Genomic DNA, 18,575 nt, shown 5'->3' with positions numbered 1-18,575 from the left:
AACCGTCACTCTCTAGAGCCCGCAGCATGGACTTCGACACGAAATTGTGTCCTCTGAAGGCTGAATACCTACCACGAGACTGGTATCCCAGATACTTTGATCGACTGCGTCAAGGGTACGTCGACTATCTCTGGGCAGCCTGGCGACCACTTCACCGCGACTGCATCTGCCAATATAGAACCAACAGAAATTTATTTCACAGCGACAATGACATCCTCGACGGCACATCGCCCACAGAAATGAGTCTTGCGTCGGCGTATCGCTTTTATAACAAGACCGCAATCTTCTATTTCGCCCACGGCGGCAGCCTTGAGAAGTGCTACAAGGAGAACGAGCCGAAATATCCTGTATACTGGGACTCATGGTTAGAAGATGCATACGACAGTTGGGCTCGCGAGTGCGAGCCGCGGGAGAGACTAGATGACCGGTTCATATTCGCTTGGCGGCAATTTTTCCAAGCAGGACGATCAGCGAGTACAGAGATGGATTGGACTAGGAGAGCAATCCGGCAATGATTTCGATCAGGACCAGGACATTGAGCGATTGATTTCCTGGCACATTCAATTCTGTGATAGGATTCAAGCTCGTGCAAAAGCACCCGTCTCTTTGGAAGAGGAATGGAACATCGAGGCCTGGTGGCCGTCTGATGGTATAGCTCGGCGGGCAAAAGCGTACCACTCTGCGCTGGCACCTACGTGTAGAGCCGTGCTAGGTATTGCCAGAAACCCCATGCCTTTAACGCGGCATGTGCTACTTGTGTTGACTGGACACAATCAGGATCTACTGTCGGGCGCGCCTACATTCGATAGTATCCCGCTCGAGGATATTGTAGCCAGACGATCAAATACCATTGTCGAGGTCTCTCTACAGACTGCTGTTCGATACCTCCAACTGTTGGAGAGAAAGGAGGAATCCATAAATGCGGCATTTCGGGCGAAGAAACGACGAACGACGAGAAGCTATTTACGAGGATGTTGGGAGGAGATCGCATCAGGTACTACAGRAAGTACGTGCCGATAGCGGAACACTTGAGGGGCGGAGGAAGAGGCGGGGCCGTCGGCGCCGTAGGCGTCCTGTGTATGTGGCGAACATCAATGTCATTGTGGAGGCGGCTTGGAAGCGTATCGTCGCTAGTGAGTACAACCTCGCTTGTCTTGCAAATACCACCGAGTTGCGGCGTGCTATGCATGAGGAAGACACCAGCACGTGTGATACGAATGAAGCTTGGCGTGGCGGTAGTAAAGGCTGGGGAGAATGGGGAAGAGGTCTGATCTGGAGTATCTTCTTCAGAAATGTCTGAGACTAACCTGGAAGGTAAGTACCTTTGGTAATTTGGACGTTCCGCACCGAGTCTTCTCGTCTGGAAGTACCTAACAGAGACACTTGCATGTTGAGGTAACAGCCTGCCTCCTTCTCAGACGCTTCGTGATTTCCCTATGTAGGTGTGACTTCCGTAGCTGCGGTATTCCCTCCTCCCTGTCAACCGAACAAGATGTTCGAAAACTATGGATCCCTCGACCCGAAGAAGCCGGAAGACTAGTATAGCACCCGCAGCAGACCGAGCGTTTAAAGATTAGCGTCACAGACCGAAGGAACTACAAACTCTACTTCAGCATCAAGCGGTCCACCAAGCTCGCAAGGCTTATGAGCGTCTTCTGCGAGTGCTAGGGCAAGGTCCCGACAAGCGTGCGATTCTGCTTCCACACCCAGCGCGTCAACGACTTTGACACGATGGAAACGGTAGGCACATTTCACATCGTCTGTTTCTATACCTAGACTACCCCGTAAACAATGCAGCTCGGAAGGGTTGACGGTGACACGCTCAAGGCTCATCCGGAACAAATTGGAAGGATGCGCGCGCGTCCTGTTCTTGAACTATAGCGACCCATCCAATTATGGCGGATGTTTTCGCAGCCCTGGAGAAACTGGGAAGAGACCAGGACGACCTGGAGACCAGACCCCACCTGCCTCCGTTGGATGCTGCTAGTGCCTTGCAACTGGGTGACACACTGTGCTATTATAGAACGGTCCCTGTTAGGAGAGCCGGAAGAGCGAATTCAGAAAAAGAAGAATCTGGATTGAGGCGTCGACGCCCTAAGTACCAGACCCCCCTCCCCCGTTCTCCGTTGAATACTGCTAGTGCCTTGCAACTGAGCGACACACTGTGCCATCATAGGACGGTCTCTGTTGAGAGAGAGCTGGAAGTTCGAATTCAAAAAAAAAAAAAAGAAGAATCTGGATTCGAATGTGGAAAAGCCTGTTCATGCAGTGGAAGCATGCAGCAAAGTCGCACAAAGTAACCGGCCTGAAGCAAATCTGGCAATACAGTATCACAAATCTGATAACTGTCGCCATTATTGAGGATTGCCTCGGAGCACAGAAAGGCCGAAAGAAGGACGCGTCGACCTTCTCAAAACGCCACGATGCATTTGCCATGCTGTGTAGAACAGCAAACGGCGAGGGTCTCTCTCGGGCGTAAGCTTACGGACCATGCCCATGAGCTCGGCTTCAAAGGCATCAAACAAGTGRCCGTCCCGGGGAGCGAATACTGCTTCACACGGCACTTGTGCTTCAGTCTGGAAGAGCCGTCTGGATTCGACATGGCAAGACAATCTCAGTGATCTCAGTTTTCAGGAGTTGTGGTGTTGTGGGACCGTCATTATCAGTAGCCGCCTGGGGTGAACGGATGGCGGGTTTCGCAAATATATCAAACTTGACTGGGTGGGAGCACATTTTACCTGCCGCTTGAGGGTATAGTGGAGGGAGGCGAAAATACGACTTCATACCGCCAGGGAGCTGCTCCATCATCATCATCGGGGCAGCGGGTGCGCTCCGGGGAAAGCGATTTGTCGTTCAAGACCTCGTGAGTAGCAACAGGGGAAGCAAGGTAGCGTAGTAGGATTAGTCCTACACTACGTCAAGCACACGGAGCACAAATCGGCATTTTCGTGATAGCGGTCAGCTTCAACCATATTCAGAAGCAGCAAACGATCCTATCGAAACATTGTCACATGCACAAGACAACGACCAATGCGAGGATTACGATTCACCACTTATAAATCACAACTCACAACTCACGATTCAGAATTTACATATCTCTTCACGCATCCAGACATATCCAAAGCCACACATTCGAGACAATAATCGTAATGACAATGCACCGGACATACGAAACCACATCACATCACATCACAGATACAAGACATTCTCCACCTCATGATAGGCGAAGTGGATAAGAAGCCCAGAGCCACATCAACAATAGTAGCGCCCTGGACTGCTCTCTCGATTAATTAATATGCCGCTCTGCGAGTACTAAGGATTCTAGCAGGCCTAAAATTGTCGAGCATGTAGAGAGCAAGGCCTTGTGATATTATAGGGATGAATGAAGATTTCTTGTCCCAATAAATTAATCCTCATATCGACAGCTCTGGCTCAGAAGTCTGCCCTTATGGGATCGATGACCGACATTCATTGCAGTCGCTTTGCAGAGATACGTACACGCAGTAGTTCTTCATTCGTAGTAGCACGTCTGAGAGTGGACCCGCAATCATATGACATGATTGGGAAGGAAAGAAACATGCCCGTGTCATCTGCCCACCCAACGGCATCGCTTGGAGAGGATGGACCTAAGAGCGAATTACATTTGCGAAAAGGATAGCCAATCTCAACCCGCAACGAGATATACCTTAACCTCGCTTCGAGGCCATCGCTGGAAATCTACCCCTAAAGCTACAATGTATTTGGGGAGCCCGAAAAGCAAATCCGACTTCTCAGGAGATCCTCCAATAATACCGCGGAATCTCGGTGTTTGGAGCATCGAGACCGCTCCTCATTACACAGCGCTATCGTATGAGTGGGGAGCAAGGGATGGCTCGCGGCAGCTCATTCGAACCGATGAATACTATCTGTCAGTCACGCCGAGTTGTGTCTTGGCTTTACGGTAGCTTTGGCCTCGTGCCGAGTTTGACTACTTTTGGAGAGCTTCGAGACACATTGCGTCTGCTCGTGAACCAGGACGACGAGCCGGTCGGACTGGTGAGGGTAGATTGCAAACCTGGCGACGTCTTCCTCGAGCTTGCGCCAAGCATGCATCTCGTCGTCCGGGCCTGGAGATCATTGATGTGAACTGGGCGGAGAAGCAGCGGATTCTGGATGCTTGGGAGACGTGTCGGTCTGGTGGTCGGTTGAATGGTTTGATCTTATGCCCAACGTCCCATGCTGACTATGGTGAAGATTCCTAGACCCAGATACCGAAGTCCGGCGGATGAGTCGCTTACATTTCCTTTATTAAGTGCGACTGTCACGAACGGTAAGTGAATGACTTAGGATTCCACGATCCACGTCACACATTCCTTGTTTTCATGCATCTATGGTCAAACGTGCTCATTTCCGATTAATAACGGTATAATATTCCTCCGGCATTACGGCATACTGTTTGTGGTTTGAGTGCGCTGGAAGACTCAGTTGCCCAACTCGATCCACTAACAACTCTTCCAGTTCACGACTGTCTCATTAAACAAATTGGTTCAAGACATGCCAAAAGCAGAGTCCCTCTCAGTCTTGGCCACTTCTCGCCGCTTACAATTTTGACCCGTACTTGGCCGTCTCACGCTCACACCACTTCCAGAGGCCCTCCAAACTCTGCTCATTTGCACCGATATCCGAACGAAGAGTTACAAAGCGGCCCCAAGGCCCAATGTACCGATCTTTGTTCTCCGGCTTGCCAGCGTCAGGACTCCAGCCAGCGAACAGTTCGGTATAGCCGCCGAGTTTGACGGGGTGGCAAAAGAGGGACTCCGTAATCGCACCTTCAATCTTATTCTGGTGCCTTTGCAGCTCTGAAGAGAGGTTTCCCGGGTTCCAGGCGTTTGAGACGATCCCGTCCTTGCCATATCTTTTCTGGAATTCCTTTGCGAGGAGGACATTGCAGCCCTTGCTCTGAGCATAGTCACTCATTTTGCTGTTGTGGACCTTTGGTCCCCCTGTGCTCGGATCAATTGCGACACCGCCTTTTGGACTGCCCATGGTGGCCAACGACGCGGCCTAGGATACGATGTTAGCAAAGTTTCTTGGAGTTGAGAAGACTGGATGCATACCCATGTTACCCGGACAGCGCCAGGGGGTGCCGATGCAGCAGTCTTTTGTAGGATGGGCGTCAGGTAGCTTGTAAATAGCCACGGCCCGAGAACGTTGGTGCCGGTCTGCAATTCATATCCTTGTGCAGTTTTGGAACCAACAGGAGGAGTCATCTGAGATCACACCCTTTGGTCAGCGAGTCCAAAGACGGTATTGGGAAACAGCGAAGAGATACTCACGACACCAGCGTTGTTAGTCAAGACATCAAGACGCTGTTCTTTGGCTAGGAATTCCTCTGCACTCCCCTTGATAGTCTCCAAATCCGCCAAATCGAGCTTCAAAAACTCCAGTCTTCCTTGCGAAGTCACATCTGCCTTGATACTTTCAACCGCGGCATCAAACTTGTCTTTTGAGCGGCCGGCAATGTAGATCGTGCCGTCCTTGGCGTACAACATCTTAGTCAACTCTTTGCCGATGCCAGTGTAGCCTCCAGTCACGATGAAAACTCGACCAGACTGTGAAGGGAGATCATTTTCGGTAAAGGTTGGTTTGGGGAGGAAAAAGCATTGACGGGCAGCGTCAAGATAGACCGACATTTTGTGAGTCGATTGATGGTGGTAGAATGCAATGTAGGAATGAAGTATGAGGGTACAGTAGGTTGGTAATGAGGCAAGAGGCTGGCAATGAGGTCATTTAGGTAACCTTTGTATGCACCTACCTTAGTCAAGTAGCGGGAGTGCCCGTGACTCTAAGCGAGCGGATCAAGTGGGGCCGGCTTACCGAGTACCAGTCTCGTGCAAGGATCCCTTCACCTCCAAGGCTTCTTCACCTTCACCTCCATCCATATACCTTAGTCTCTTCGTGCCGCACTTTCCTGGTATATTACAAGGAACTAGACGTGACACCGCAGGTCAGGGTCAGAAAGGAGTCTTGATCGAACGCAGTATCAGCAAGGCTACTTTGAATGTCTGTCCCGCTCAAACGCAGTATAAAACGTGAGAAGGTACGCGAAAAAGAGTAAGCGAGGAGTGAAATCATGTGTTGGAATGATTATTGAAGCAGGATCTCGAGCATCCCGTTCTTCTTTGTATGTATATGCGGATGTCGCCGACGACGGCAAGCACCAACAATGGTTCGGGAGGTGCTAAGGCATGTAGGAAATCAAGCACTCGCCTAAGCAATGGGATTTCCTTGGCTCACCAACATCAGGACTTGTTGACATGATATCGCAATCGATCCATCCTCTTCAGCATTGTACGTACTCCAGCGACCGAGGGCTGGGGAAATTGAAGCTTGCCGGCTCTCCTTCCATTTGAACAACGACCACGCTCGCGGACAGGGAGTTACGACTACCAAAGCAAGCAATGCTACGGAGAGCTAGATTTCTTGCTAAACAACGTCTCCTAACTTGTGTTGTCCCTCTCGTGGAGTTTCACCGGCCCTTGGACAGGGCATGGGCCCGTCGGACCAATAGTTGCTCCGCGCCGAAGCGTGGTCTTGTCCAAAGACAGAACTAGCTGGAAGCCCAACGAAACCTTCCATCACCCTCGTTTGTCAGCTATACGAGGACCACTCTGAATCACTAATCATTTCTGACGGGTGTATAGTACAAACCATGTAATAACATATTCCTCTCCCACTCGCAATATCTTTTCAACATCACAGCACATCATCACACACCATGGCATCATCTCCGGTCTTCGAGCCATTCCTGCTGCCCAATGGCTCCAAGCTAAAGAATCGCATCATCAAGGCGGCCATGGAGGAAAACATGGCAGATGTCGTCAATGGAAACCAACCCTCGGAATCACTGGTCAAACTCTATAAAACATGGGCAGAAGGCGGCTCCGCTCTGATCCTTAGCGGCCACATCATGATCGATCCTCGCGCTCTTGGTAGTCCCGGCGACGTGGTTCTCGCAGAAGATGGCCATCCCCAAGATCCAGAACGTTGGAAATCCTGGGTCCAAGCTGCCAAATCCAACGACGCGAAATTCTGGCTCCAGATCAACCATCCAGGCAGACAAGTCCAAAAAGGTAGCGGATTGCCAACGTATGGTCCATCGCCAATATCTCTCGAAATGGGGTCGTTGAGCTCCATGTTCGAAACACCTCTCGAAATGAGCGAGGAGAAAATTCAAGATGTCATCTCACGTTTCTGCTGGACGGCTAAAAAGGCCGAGGAGCTGGGCATCGATGGGGTCGAGATACATGCCGCGCATGGCTATCTGATTTCCTCCTTCCTTTCGCCCAAGAGCAATAAACGTACTGATCGCTGGGGTGGCTCGCGCGAAAACCGTGCTCGGCTTTTGTTTGAAGTCATCAAGGCCGTCCGCGGGGCTGTATCGCCTTCGTTTGGTGTGGGGGTCAAGATCAACAGCGCGGATTACCAACGCGGAGGCTTCGACTCTGATGACTTGAAGTGGACTGTGGAGCAGCTGAACGACATGAAATTGGATTTCATCGAATTATCTGGTGGAAATTATGAATCGCCAGCAATGTCAGGTGCGGGAGTAAAGGATCACAAACAATCCGATCGAACGACTGCACGGGAGGCATATTTTCTCGRAGCCGCAGAGGAGCTCAAGACTATTGCCAAAGTACCCTTGGTTGTAACAGGGGGAATCACAAGAAAAGAGACTGCAGATGCAGTTGTTGCCTCCTCTGATAACGTTTTGGCTGGAATGGGAACAGCACTCGGCATGATACCAGACCTTCCCAATCGTTGGGCAGCCGGAGAGAATCCGGTGTTCAAACGTTCGAATTCCTGGCTGTTGCCAGCAGCTTTGCAATCTATCGGTGGTATAGCCGGTGTGCAATGGAATCTCCAAAGCATYGGCAAAGGAAAGGCAACCTGGCCTGAGGTCTGGCCTACTCTTGCCATGGTCTGGACTCTCATTAGTGGAAAGAGACACATGAGTCAGTATAAGAAATGGGTGCGAAACCTGCCGACAAGTGTCGAGAAGGAATAATGCTGGCCAATCTCATGTTGAGGGTCAGAGGGACTGCAGCATTGACGTGCTGGAAGAATAGTCAAACAGCCACCCATGACTTCAATCACCATATTGCGAGGTCTTCGATCTCCGAATGGCAGCCCTGGTAGCTTCATCGATATCACCATTTTCCAGCTCCAAGACGCCACCGAAGGTACCATACCTCGTCTCCGTGTCTCAGACATCATTTGGATAGGACATAAGAGTATACACCTGATCGGCAAAGCGAAACTTATCGTCTTTTTTCATCTGTTGAATTCACTCATGTAGCATTTAGTAGAGCATCGATAGTAGGGACCATTCTTCGAAAGCAGGGTCAGGTATGGTTCGACTCGACGTGCACATCAATTTTCCCTGAGTAGTTTGACAGGTCGGATGGTCGTAACCTAGGTATGTGTGGAACAGAAGAAGGTCGGAAGCTTGGAAAGAAGTCCAAGGATGTTCGTACTTTCTTAGTTCTCACACGAGCCAATCAGAAGGGAGATGGACTCCCTCCCACCGGCTGAAGATCCAAGACAAGTCCGACCTCCCGTCTCCACATCATGACGACTTGTCCAWCAACATTCCATTCCCCATCTCCCCCAGCGCGGACAAATGTCCAAAACAGCCCTAGAATCCGCCTACAAAACCCTCCTCCAAAGAAATTGTCTACGAAAAGATCCCCACCAAGCAGCTCTAGTCTCCAGACTTTCCCTGCTCCAAGATGAACTCTCCAACACGAATACCCCATCCCTGCTAGCCCGTCAAAAACATCAACCCATCAATGGCCTTTACATCCACGGAACGGTTGGAAYGGGAAAGTCACGGCTAGCAGATCTCTTCACGGAAACATTACCCGCATCCATATCATCCCGAAGAGTGCATTTCCATGAATTCATGAATGATATTCATTCGCGTCTGCATATCGCTCGGTCGGCGGCGAATTATTCTGGTGATCCGTTGGTGGCGATTGGGAAGACGATTCATCAAGAATCTCGCGTCTTGTGTTTTGATGAGTTTCAAATCACTGATATTGCGGATGCGATGATTCTAGGGAGGTTGTTTGGGAGTATTTGGAGGGAAGGAGGGGTGATGGTGAGTACGAGTAATCGGCATCCTACTGGACTTTATGAGAATGGGTTGAATCGAGATGTCGTGGTGCCTTTTATTAGGGAATTGCAGCGGAGGTGTGAGGTGTGGGAGATTGGTGGTCGGGAGGACTATCGGATGAGAAGTTCAAATGGTGGGGAAAGAGAGGAGACTTTCTTTACTGATCGGAGATTGTTCGATAAGAAGTTGGCGCATCACATGGAAGGACAGGCATTGGAGAGGGTTTCGCTTCCAGTATACGGACTGAGGAAATTGGAAGTCAATGCCATTCGATCCGATCATGATGAGGAAAGCGGAGGGAGGAGATTGCGACTCATTAGTGGGGACTTTGATGAGTTTTGTCGCGGATATCTTGGTTCGGCAGACTATCACGCCCTCTGCTCCTCAACATCCACAATCTTCCTCTCCGGTCTGAGGAGATTTATGTCAGATGAGAAGGATCTCGTCCGACGCTTCATCACGATGATCGATCTGGCATATGAGAAACAGACCAGGGTGTTTTGCGAATCAACAGTACCTCTAGGAGAAGTGTTTGCCAACATTGMGCCTGTCAACAGCAAGCTACGAAATCAATTGGCTGAAGGGATGAGAGTTAAAGGCGAGGGTGGTGCCAGTTCTAGTATGATGTCGACATTTATTGGAGAGACGGAGTGGTCTGCGACGGGACTGATGGRAGCTTCCCTCGCAACAGGCGGTGCTGGCGAGACAGATGTTGGGTTTGCAGTGGGAAGGGCCATCTCGAGGCTATATGAGATGGGCAACAAGGACTACGGAGTTCGAGATTGAGTTGAGTCATCCAGCCATCTAGGAAGACCATCTAGGAAGAGACAGATTCGAGGACGTATATTGAGAGATACAACCTCGGAAGACCATGGGATAACCAGGTGCATTGTGCAATCTCTTCAGCCCTTCTATTCCGCAGATCTATGTCCATCTATCAATGAGAAAAGCGGACGTACGTGTGTATCATGTATAGAGCGGGAACCATCGACGAAGCATGTCCATACTCAACGACGCTCAACCACCATTCCTCCTTGCACTGAGTGCCTCCAGTCGCCATGTAATCACCAATGCAGCAACCAACACCAAACCACAGTAGAGGTATTCAACAGCAGGAGAAATCCCCTGCCCTCTCTGAGCCAGCCACGAAAAGACCTGACTCCAGCACGCCGTCCCGAGTATATCTCCCACGCTCATAGCCATGGCAATCCCAGTGAATACCACATTCAAATTGGTTGAGGAAGCTCCATTGAGATTCACCGTACTGCTCGCAAAACTCTGCAAGCCAACCCGTACGCCCGCTCCAAGACTGTAAAAACACATAGCTCCAATATACGAAGTCGAGGTCGTCGACATACCAACGGCACAAATCCCCACTGCGCTGATTATCAGWCTAGTCTTGGTCGCCCAGAGATCCACCGGCCGCCGCCGTTCAGTCCCCGGGATTTGTTGTTGGTGGTCATCATGGCCGCGAACTTTTTGCTCCACCCAACGGAAAGCGAGAAGTGCCACAGAAGAAATGGCGAATGATCCCGCTTGCAGACTCGTGCTGTCGGCGACKGACCATGCGTATGCCTGTGATGCCCAAGGTACGAAGATGACTTGTATGGAAACGGACCAACTATTCAAAAACGCAATCAGAACGGTGTTGAACATTAATGCGTCGCCCTTGATGATATCCCAGAATGCCTTGTAGGAATAGACCAGCGCATGCCAGAATGAGTGTGGTTTTGCGGGGTGACCAAGCAGTGGCGTGCTCGTGTCGTAGCATTGGTCTTGCAGTGAGTCTGTGGAATATACTCCGGATGCCCTCGTTCCTGCAATGTCACAGCCTTCTACAGCAGCATCATCGACATATCCATCGATGGTTTCCTTGACGTCTTCGACACTGATTTCCACCCGATCTGGCTTGCTGAGATAAGTCATCGGGATTCCCAGCCCAATGGTCAAGATCCCAATAGTAACCAAAAGCCAGGGACTATATCGTAGCAGCTGCGAAGCAAGCAAGGTGGCTAGAAACCCACACGTCATCTCAAACGCCATGAGTCGAAAGAGTAACGCCGAAAGCTCATCAGGATCCACGTCCTCTGCTAGCGTAGAATATATCAAAGATAGAGACACCATGATGCCCCCACCGAAAATATCAAAGAGCGGTGCGAGAAGAATCCACGAAATCCCAATGACAGAACTCCAGATGACGACGAGACTGAGGAGGATGGCCGCAAGAACCTGGCCGAGCACACCAAGTCGAATGACTGCCCATTTCTTGTCTTTGCTGGTTGTCATTGCGTAGGGAGCGGTCAGAATCAGACCTGGAACTGATGCTAACGCATCGTAGAGTCCGGTCGTTTTTGCGAGTGCTGCTTGGACGTCTGTATCGTTGATACATACTGGTAAAACTCCGTCCGGCCCAAGGGGATGTAGTTGATGGCAGTAGTACTGTTCGATGAAATAGACGCGTGCTGTCCATATTAGTATATATCCCAAATTCGCCAGACCGATGCATGTGAAGATGCGTAGATAGAGTCTCAATCGTGACATTTTGTGAGCCGTATTGGTTGTAAAGGATCCTTGGCTTTGAGAAGATGTGTGGTCTCTAGGGTTGTACTCCTCTGGAGAGCTAGCGAGGAGAGCTGTATTACGTCCATCGCTTCTCGGATTTTTGAGATGCAACTGTTGGTTATCGTCAGATGATCCAGTGATTCTCGGTACACATCTTCTGGGTCAAGCGCTCGTTTATCATGTGCAGAGGTGGAGTGCCAACACCACCGGAGCTCCGCCGGACCCTGTTTTCCTGTTTCTGAAACAGCAAGATAGAGCTCAAAGTATGCATTTCGTAGACAACATACCTTTATGCAGTCTTCTAGCTGTACTAGCGGTGGCATAACAAGTACCCATGACCTTGGTCTTAACCTCTTCTAGGCAATGCCCTTCTTGGGCGCCTAGAGAACCTGAGCTCTCGAGGTGGACTTATCATGTGCGTCAACGCCAGTGGACGCAACTCCGCTACACCGCCAATAGTCATCCTGCCAGCATCCGTTAGTCGACTCACAGCTGTGCTCTCAAAGGCACATTCCCCCAAGCCTGATCAAAACCCGCCATTCTCACCCACGTATCGCCTGGCAATTCCACGGAATCAATCGCCATATGCGCTAGTTGAAGCCAATCACCACCTTTCAGCCTGAAAGCATCATCATCCTCGAATTTCTTGCATACTCTCTCCCCGTGAGCCAAAGCTCTAATCAACTTCGCAGCGTGTCCATCATCACCAAACCTACAAACTCGATCCATCACCTGATCCCATCCAGACGGCGATTTCGGCCTGTACTCTCGGATATCCACAAGACGAATATCAGGCGATCTCGCCGAAGCATACTGAGCCACATCCATGCGAATCTTCCATTCCAGAAGTCGTACTTTGGAAGCCTCACTCAGCCAGTCTTCCCGCAAGAAGGCGGAGAAGAAGATGGAAGAATTGAGATTGTGGATGAAGAAGAAGTCGAATTTGACATGTTTGTCACTCTTCTGTGCTCCGCCTGTGAACAATGCACATGCATTGATCATCTCCGCGGTCTTCCGTTCCAAATCGTGTGCTTCAACGGAAACTTGCGAGGCGTAATGGATCATTCGATCGCCTGCACGTGCTAGAATGCCGTTGAGCAATTTTGAGGTGTCAGCCTGGCGAGGTGCTTGTCTCATCTTCTCGTCTGCATGGATCTCGTCTAAGAGTTGAACAATGGATTTGCCTGGCGCAGAATTCTCTTTGGCAGCCTTCTCTGCCGGCAGGAAGAGAGCCGCTATCTTGTTTTGATGGCAGGCTGCTTGAGCGAGAGCTTCTGCTATGATGACTGGTTGGTGGAATTCAACCCCGAAGCCTAGATGAATTATTGGATGAAGGAGGCCTGTCATGAAAGATTAGGCACCGTGATGAGAAATTGGCGAGATCTCTCGACTTACTGGCATACATGCGAACGAACATATCATCAGCTCGTTCATCTCCGGCAAACACATACTTCTGCAAGACATCCTGCCAGCTTGACTTCTCGATCTCCTGCTTGAAGAAGATGAGAAAATCGGGGAAGTGTGTCTCTGGACCAAGATGTCTCATGAACTTGCCAACATCTTCAAGCTCTGCAATCTTGTTGCTTTGAGGAGTGAATGCCGGCCGCTGGTATGACTGGTTGAGATCGAACGCCCTCTGCAAGTCGATTGGCGATGCCTTCAATGCCCACAAGGTGAGCAAGTGGTGAGCAATATGGTTGTGAAAGCCAGACAAGTTGAAGAAGATATGGTGCCTCTCATGGTTGGCCTGGAGGAGTTCTGATGCTTGCTTGGCAGATTCTGCGGTGATACCTTCGCGATGATAGACCAGCCATTTGCCAACTTTGAGCTGTACAGTGCTTGATGTTGCCATGCTTCTGAATGGTCTACGGGGATGTAAGATGCGTGACACTGGGTCTGGTAGAGCTGGCAGTCGTCTGAACATGTAAGAACAAAGCTGGGTTTGACGAGGAGCAGTATCTCGAGATTGCAGCAGGTTCTTATGTCCTCAGACGGATTGTCGTGGTACCGACGAGATGCTTTGCGGCTGTGCGAACAATGACTGAGTCTTGCAGGATCTCGGAGTCGCTTACCTGTCCGATGTGCGAAGACATCCATGCCGCCCAATTGGACAGCTGGTGGGGTACAAGGTTCCTGTTAGTTTTGATATCTCGGGCTCTCGGCCTCTGCAAATGAGCGGAACCTTCGAAAGTTCTCCTCCCGACTGGAATGAAAGTGCGACAAAGCTGGGTCTTGCATCATGATGTCGAGTACGGAAAAGAGACCGAAGGACGAGGTGGAGCTGAGAGAAAGTCGCCTATTGAACGATCCCTGCTTCGCCGGTAGACCTAGCGTGTCTTAGCGCGTGGTGTACCGCGTTGCACCTTATGCGGAGTACCGACGCGACGATTTGATCATCTTCCGTCGCCTCACCTCCATCATCATCATCATGATCTTTCAACGTCAGCATCATGAAGAGAAAGCGGCCGACCGGGAGAACTCAGATTGCGGTCAAGAAGCCAAAGATTGATGCCGCAGCTGCCACAAAACCTACACATCCACTTCTGCGGAAATATTACGCCGACGTCGTGACTTTGCGAGAGTACCTCGCGTCGCGACTCAAGAAGAAGCGAAGCCGAAGGTTGCAGCAGTACGGAGATGCTGCGGATGATGATGATTCGGTGTGTCAACTACTTGACCAAACTTTCATCGGAACTCATGCACCCGTCCATGCGAAAGATGAGAGTATTGTAGTCGAGGAAGACGTCACACTATTCACTCAGCAACTTTCCAACGCGGGAACCGTATCATCTTTGGCTCCCGGGACGTTTAACCAATCCGAGGTAGGCATTGCTTTCCATACTTTCGCATTTGTCTCTATCTGTTCAGCTCTAGACGAAGTTCTGCCGTACATACTGACTTTCCTAGATTGTTGACTYTGCAATATGGCTTTTATTTCGAAGAAATCAAGGGAACTCGAGACCACGTCATTTACTCTGTCACAACTTTCAGCGGTATCTCAACGCCTACAGCAATGGCAAGGATCCGGAGATTGTGCCTGGCATCCCCGGGATCTACTCGAGCGGACCGAACGAAAACGCTCAAACTTTGAGACTCCATCCATGGGATGCTCTGCCTGATCTCTTAGGCAGTGGCGCAGAGAGGATATTGGGCGATCTGTTGCTAGACTGTGGAATCTTCACCCCTGTCAAAAGCAGCACCAATATGGTTCAGCTCAGTGGGACGCCAATGTGCGATTTGGGTCTTTTGCCCAGCTTATTCAGCAGGAAAGATGGCAACGAAGCGCACATAGTCTTGAAGACCTCGTCAAGTGAACCAACATCGAACAAGAAGCGCGGACTGTCAGATATTCGATTCGCACGACATCGCATGCTCTATGCCAATGCTACTTTCAACGCCAAAGGAAGCGTCAAGTTTGGACTCAACCAATTACACGTACTCAACCGGCTATGTGAATGCAGCGATGTCGAAGAAACGAAGCACATTATGAAATACATCTTTCCGTCGCAGTTCGCACTCCACAATGTCTTCACGTCTGCTGTGGACCCCAAAGACACAGCTCATGTTTTCAAAGACTACACACTTCGGGAGAAGGAGATCTTGCGACGGGAACAAGCTCGAGCCGTGAAGCAGCATGTTGCCGGCAAAGTTATCGACGCAAAGGCCACGTCTTTACCCAAGCGGCWCCGAGGAAAAGCCCTTGACATTGTGCATCGTCTCCGAAAACGACATTCTAGCTGTGCGTACTCAGCTTTGCTGAACCATTATTGTCCCACGATTCACACCCAGGAAGGCGCAGCAGCAAGCTCGCCTCAACTTGCAACCAGCACCACCCAAGTGTCAGCGTTCTGCAGAGCGGCAACATCAAAAGTGTTCCCCAAGGTCTTCTGGGGTCAAGGCGATGTCGCGACTCGAAACCTGCACATTCTCCACCGTAACATCGACCTGTTCGTCCGTATCCGACGATACGAGAGTATCAGTCTCCACGACGTTCTCCAAAACATGACACTCGGTCAGATCGACTGGCTAGTCCCTCAAGGTCTCAACAATGCAAACCGCCTCAGCGCTACAGATGTCGCCAAACGGAAAGAGGTCATGGCAGAGCTCCTCTACTATCTCTTCGACTCCTTTCTTATACCCCTCATCCGGGCCCATTTCCACGTCACAGAGTCCTCCATCCAACGCAATCAGCTCTTTTACTTCCGCCACGACGTCTGGCAAAAGATGTCTAAACCGGCACTTCAATCTCTTAAACAAAACATGCTTGAAGAATGCAACACCGAAGCGGTCAAGAAACACCTCGCAAAACGAACCTTGGGGACCAGCACCGTCCGATTGTTGCCGAAGGAACAAGGTATGCGACCGATCATCAATCTGAGGCGTCGAGTGCAGAAAATGCAACATGGACATGTGGTGTTGGGAAAGAGTATCAACAGCATCCTCAACCCAGCCTTTAGTGTCTTGAACTACGAAAAAGGTGCAAATCCAGATCGTCTAGGATCTGCAATGTTCTCCGTAGATGAGATGTTCCCTCGCCTTCAAGCCTTTCGGGCATCTCTGGAAAAGAAAGGTCTGAGTGGAAAACCCCTCTACTTTGCCAAGGTGGATGTCCAGGCCTGTTTTGATACAATCCCTCAGAAAGGGGTGATGCAACTCATCAAGAACATCATCGGAGCGAACGAATATCAAATCACGAGGTATTCGAGGGCTAAACTTGCTGGATCACTCATGGAAAAGCATGCTTCTGGATTCGGAACCAAACCGATCTGGAGATTCCTCACGAAAGCTACTCCAGGCTCTAAGACCTTTGATTTTGGTCAAGAGGTGGAGATAGATACGGCTGGAGGTCGGACTGGGACGGTCTTTATAAATGGTGCTAATCAACGCTCTCAATCGAGAAGAGCGGTGATTGGATTGTTGGAAGAACATATCCAGTCTAATTTGATCAAGATTGGAAGGACGTTCTACCGGCAGAAGGAAGGGATCCCTCAAGGTTCCATTGTCAGTTCTTTGCTGTGCAGTTACTTCTACGCGCAGATGGAGCGAGAGGTCTTGCATTTTGTGAACGATGGCGAAGGGCAGAGTATGCTGTTGAGACTCATCGATGATTTCCTCGTCATCAGCACCGACAAAGGTGTCGCGGAAAAGTTCATCAAGAGGATGGGAGAAGGTGTCGAGGAATATGGAATCCGGATCAAAGGCGAAAAGAGTCGCGTGAATTTCGACGTGCAGATTCAAGGGAAGAAAGTGCCCAGGGTGGAAGGAGGAGGTTTTGCATTCTGTGGCAAAGTCATTGATATGCGGACGTTGGATTTGGGGAGGGATTTGGAGAGGAGGAAGAGTATGCTTCCCCACTGTTATTCTACTTGTACTGAGGGATGCGGGTTTACTGACAAGACGCGAACAGATCTCTCGGATTCGATTACGGTGGAGTACACCAAGACTCCTGGACAGAGTTTCTATCGAAAAACATTGAAGTGCGTGCCCAATCCTTACTCTTCCCTTCATCAATGGGTATGGTGGCTAACACTTGACGGCGAACAGCATTCTGAAATTACAAATGCACGCCATGCTTCTCTCCACGACATACAATTCACTTCCAACCGTCTTGGATAATTTGTTTCAGGGTTTCTTGGAAGTGGCCCAGAAGGCTTACTATTACATCAAGTCTTTGCCCGTGGGAAAACGGCCGGGTGGGAAGCTAATTATCAGTACGTGGGACTTCCAATTTTGCTGTAGGAACTGTAGAGAGCTGATAAGAAGATTTCAGGGACGGTTGATGATTTGGTCAAACTCTCCACCATTCTAATGCGGCGACGCAGAGGGATGAAGAAGGGAGTGGCATTGCCTCTTGCATGCGATGTTGGGAAGGGGAGTGTTCGGTGGTGAGTCAATCATCTTCTTCTGTTCTTGTGCTGCTTGTTGGCGCTGGTCGTTACTGCGGTCGAGGATTGGCTGGCGGGAGATGTACAGCGCATGCATGCATGCACGCAGCATGTCGTGTCCCTACACCGACTTGTACATCGTACAGATCGCCTTGCCTTGGAATGCGTCTCGGCGCTACTGCACGCAAGCTCTTCGAACCAAGAGTTCTTGCTTGGATTACACAACGTCYGGACACTACTAATTCGATGGAATGAACAGGTTGGCATGCAAGTCTTTCCTCAAAGTCTTTGAGCCCAGACAGACGCAATTTGGGGCTTTGATAGATTGGTTGAAAGATCAGATCAGGTTGGAGAAGATGGCAAGGATCAGTGGGGAGGAGAAGAGGATGTTGGAGAGCTTCGTTCGGAAGATTGAGACATGAAGTTCTGTCAATCAATGTTCTGATCAAATATTCATACCAGAGGCTTCGTTTTGGTGGGAAATGAGAAGGGCCATCGTCGATTGTAGCCGGTGGACCCCATCAACTGTAACCGAACTGTAACTGTCGTCGGAAGTTTCTTGCCTGTTTTTTTAGGGGACTATTCGTTGGAGGTCAACTGGACAGATGAACGGTGTACAAGCGCGATACCACAGAAAGGTAGAACAAGATACAACAGGCACATTCCCAGTAAGCGCGCGCTATCATTCGCTTGCTTGCACGAGCAGCAGAAGGAACCCAGCCATTCTTCCGTCGCCATGCTGTGTATCATGGCACTGGTTCCCAGATCCATGGGAGACTAGTAACCATGAACCGGTTTTGTTCACTTGTCTTTCGCACATGTCATGGATGTGTCAGTTGAAAGTGGTCCTGTCCGGACAATTGCATTGTTTAATGATATCTATCTCTTGCCCGTTCCATCTGCCATGCCCATCGGCCGTCCAAACGATTTTCATCTCATCAAATCAATCGAAGCAATCAAAAGTCCCCCAG

General features: G+C 50.1%; 7 protein-coding genes; 3 read left to right on the top strand and 4 right to left on the bottom strand.

Moving 5' to 3' along the window:
- Nucleotides 1-997: 997 nt before the first annotated feature.
- On the bottom strand, nt 998-1,389 carry RCC_04069 (uncharacterized protein; the record flags this gene model as incomplete). XM_023769347.1 has 2 exons in its annotated part: nt 998-1,272; nt 1,323-1,389. 2 exons carry the CDS (start codon nt 1,387-1,389, stop codon nt 998-1,000), a joined length of 342 nt encoding a protein of 113 aa, XP_023625115.1.
- Nucleotides 1,390-4,578: 3,189 nt separating this feature from the next.
- RCC_04068 (related to light induced alcohol dehydrogenase Bli-4) lies at nt 4,579-5,672 on the bottom strand (the record flags this gene model as incomplete). XM_023769346.1 has 3 exons in its annotated part: nt 4,579-5,043; nt 5,097-5,249; nt 5,316-5,672. The coding sequence occupies 3 exons, from the start codon at nt 5,670-5,672 to the stop codon at nt 4,579-4,581; spliced, it is 975 nt and encodes a 324-aa protein (XP_023625114.1).
- A 1,085-nt stretch (nt 5,673-6,757) lies between these two features.
- Nucleotides 6,758-8,047, top strand: RCC_04067 (uncharacterized protein; the record flags this gene model as incomplete). The annotated part of the gene is made up of 1 exon (XM_023769345.1): nt 6,758-8,047. The coding sequence occupies one exon, from the start codon at nt 6,758-6,760 to the stop codon at nt 8,045-8,047; it is 1,290 nt and encodes a 429-aa protein (XP_023625113.1).
- A 615-nt stretch (nt 8,048-8,662) lies between these two features.
- RCC_04066 (uncharacterized protein) lies at nt 8,663-9,943 on the top strand (the record flags this gene model as incomplete). The annotated part of the gene is made up of 1 exon (XM_023769344.1): nt 8,663-9,943. One exon carries the CDS (start codon nt 8,663-8,665, stop codon nt 9,941-9,943), a length of 1,281 nt encoding a protein of 426 aa, XP_023625112.1.
- A 231-nt stretch (nt 9,944-10,174) lies between these two features.
- On the bottom strand, nt 10,175-11,698 carry RCC_04065 (uncharacterized protein; the record flags this gene model as incomplete). Its single annotated transcript, XM_023769343.1, has 1 exon — nt 10,175-11,698. One exon carries the CDS (start codon nt 11,696-11,698, stop codon nt 10,175-10,177), a length of 1,524 nt encoding a protein of 507 aa, XP_023625111.1.
- Nucleotides 11,699-12,205: 507 nt separating this feature from the next.
- On the bottom strand, nt 12,206-13,571 carry RCC_04064 (related to HypA-like protein; the record flags this gene model as incomplete). XM_023769342.1 has 2 exons in its annotated part: nt 12,206-13,059; nt 13,115-13,571. The coding sequence occupies 2 exons, from the start codon at nt 13,569-13,571 to the stop codon at nt 12,206-12,208; spliced, it is 1,311 nt and encodes a 436-aa protein (XP_023625110.1).
- A 598-nt stretch (nt 13,572-14,169) lies between these two features.
- RCC_04063 (related to telomerase reverse transcriptase) lies at nt 14,170-18,026 on the top strand (the record flags this gene model as incomplete). XM_023769341.1 has 6 exons in its annotated part: nt 14,170-14,541; nt 14,627-17,060; nt 17,127-17,196; nt 17,264-17,430; nt 17,490-17,604; nt 17,864-18,026. 6 exons carry the CDS (start codon nt 14,170-14,172, stop codon nt 18,024-18,026), a joined length of 3,321 nt encoding a protein of 1,106 aa, XP_023625109.1.
- Nucleotides 18,027-18,575: the final 549 nt, after the last annotated feature.

Source organism: Ramularia collo-cygni, assembly GCF_900074925.1.
Source record: "Ramularia collo-cygni strain URUG2 genome assembly, contig: RCC_scaffold05, whole genome shotgun sequence".
NCBI lineage: Eukaryota > Fungi > Ascomycota > Dothideomycetes > Mycosphaerellales > Mycosphaerellaceae > Ramularia > Ramularia collo-cygni.
The sequence above is the reverse complement of the archived record's forward strand: the minus strand, read 5'-3'. Positions and strand labels throughout refer to the sequence as shown.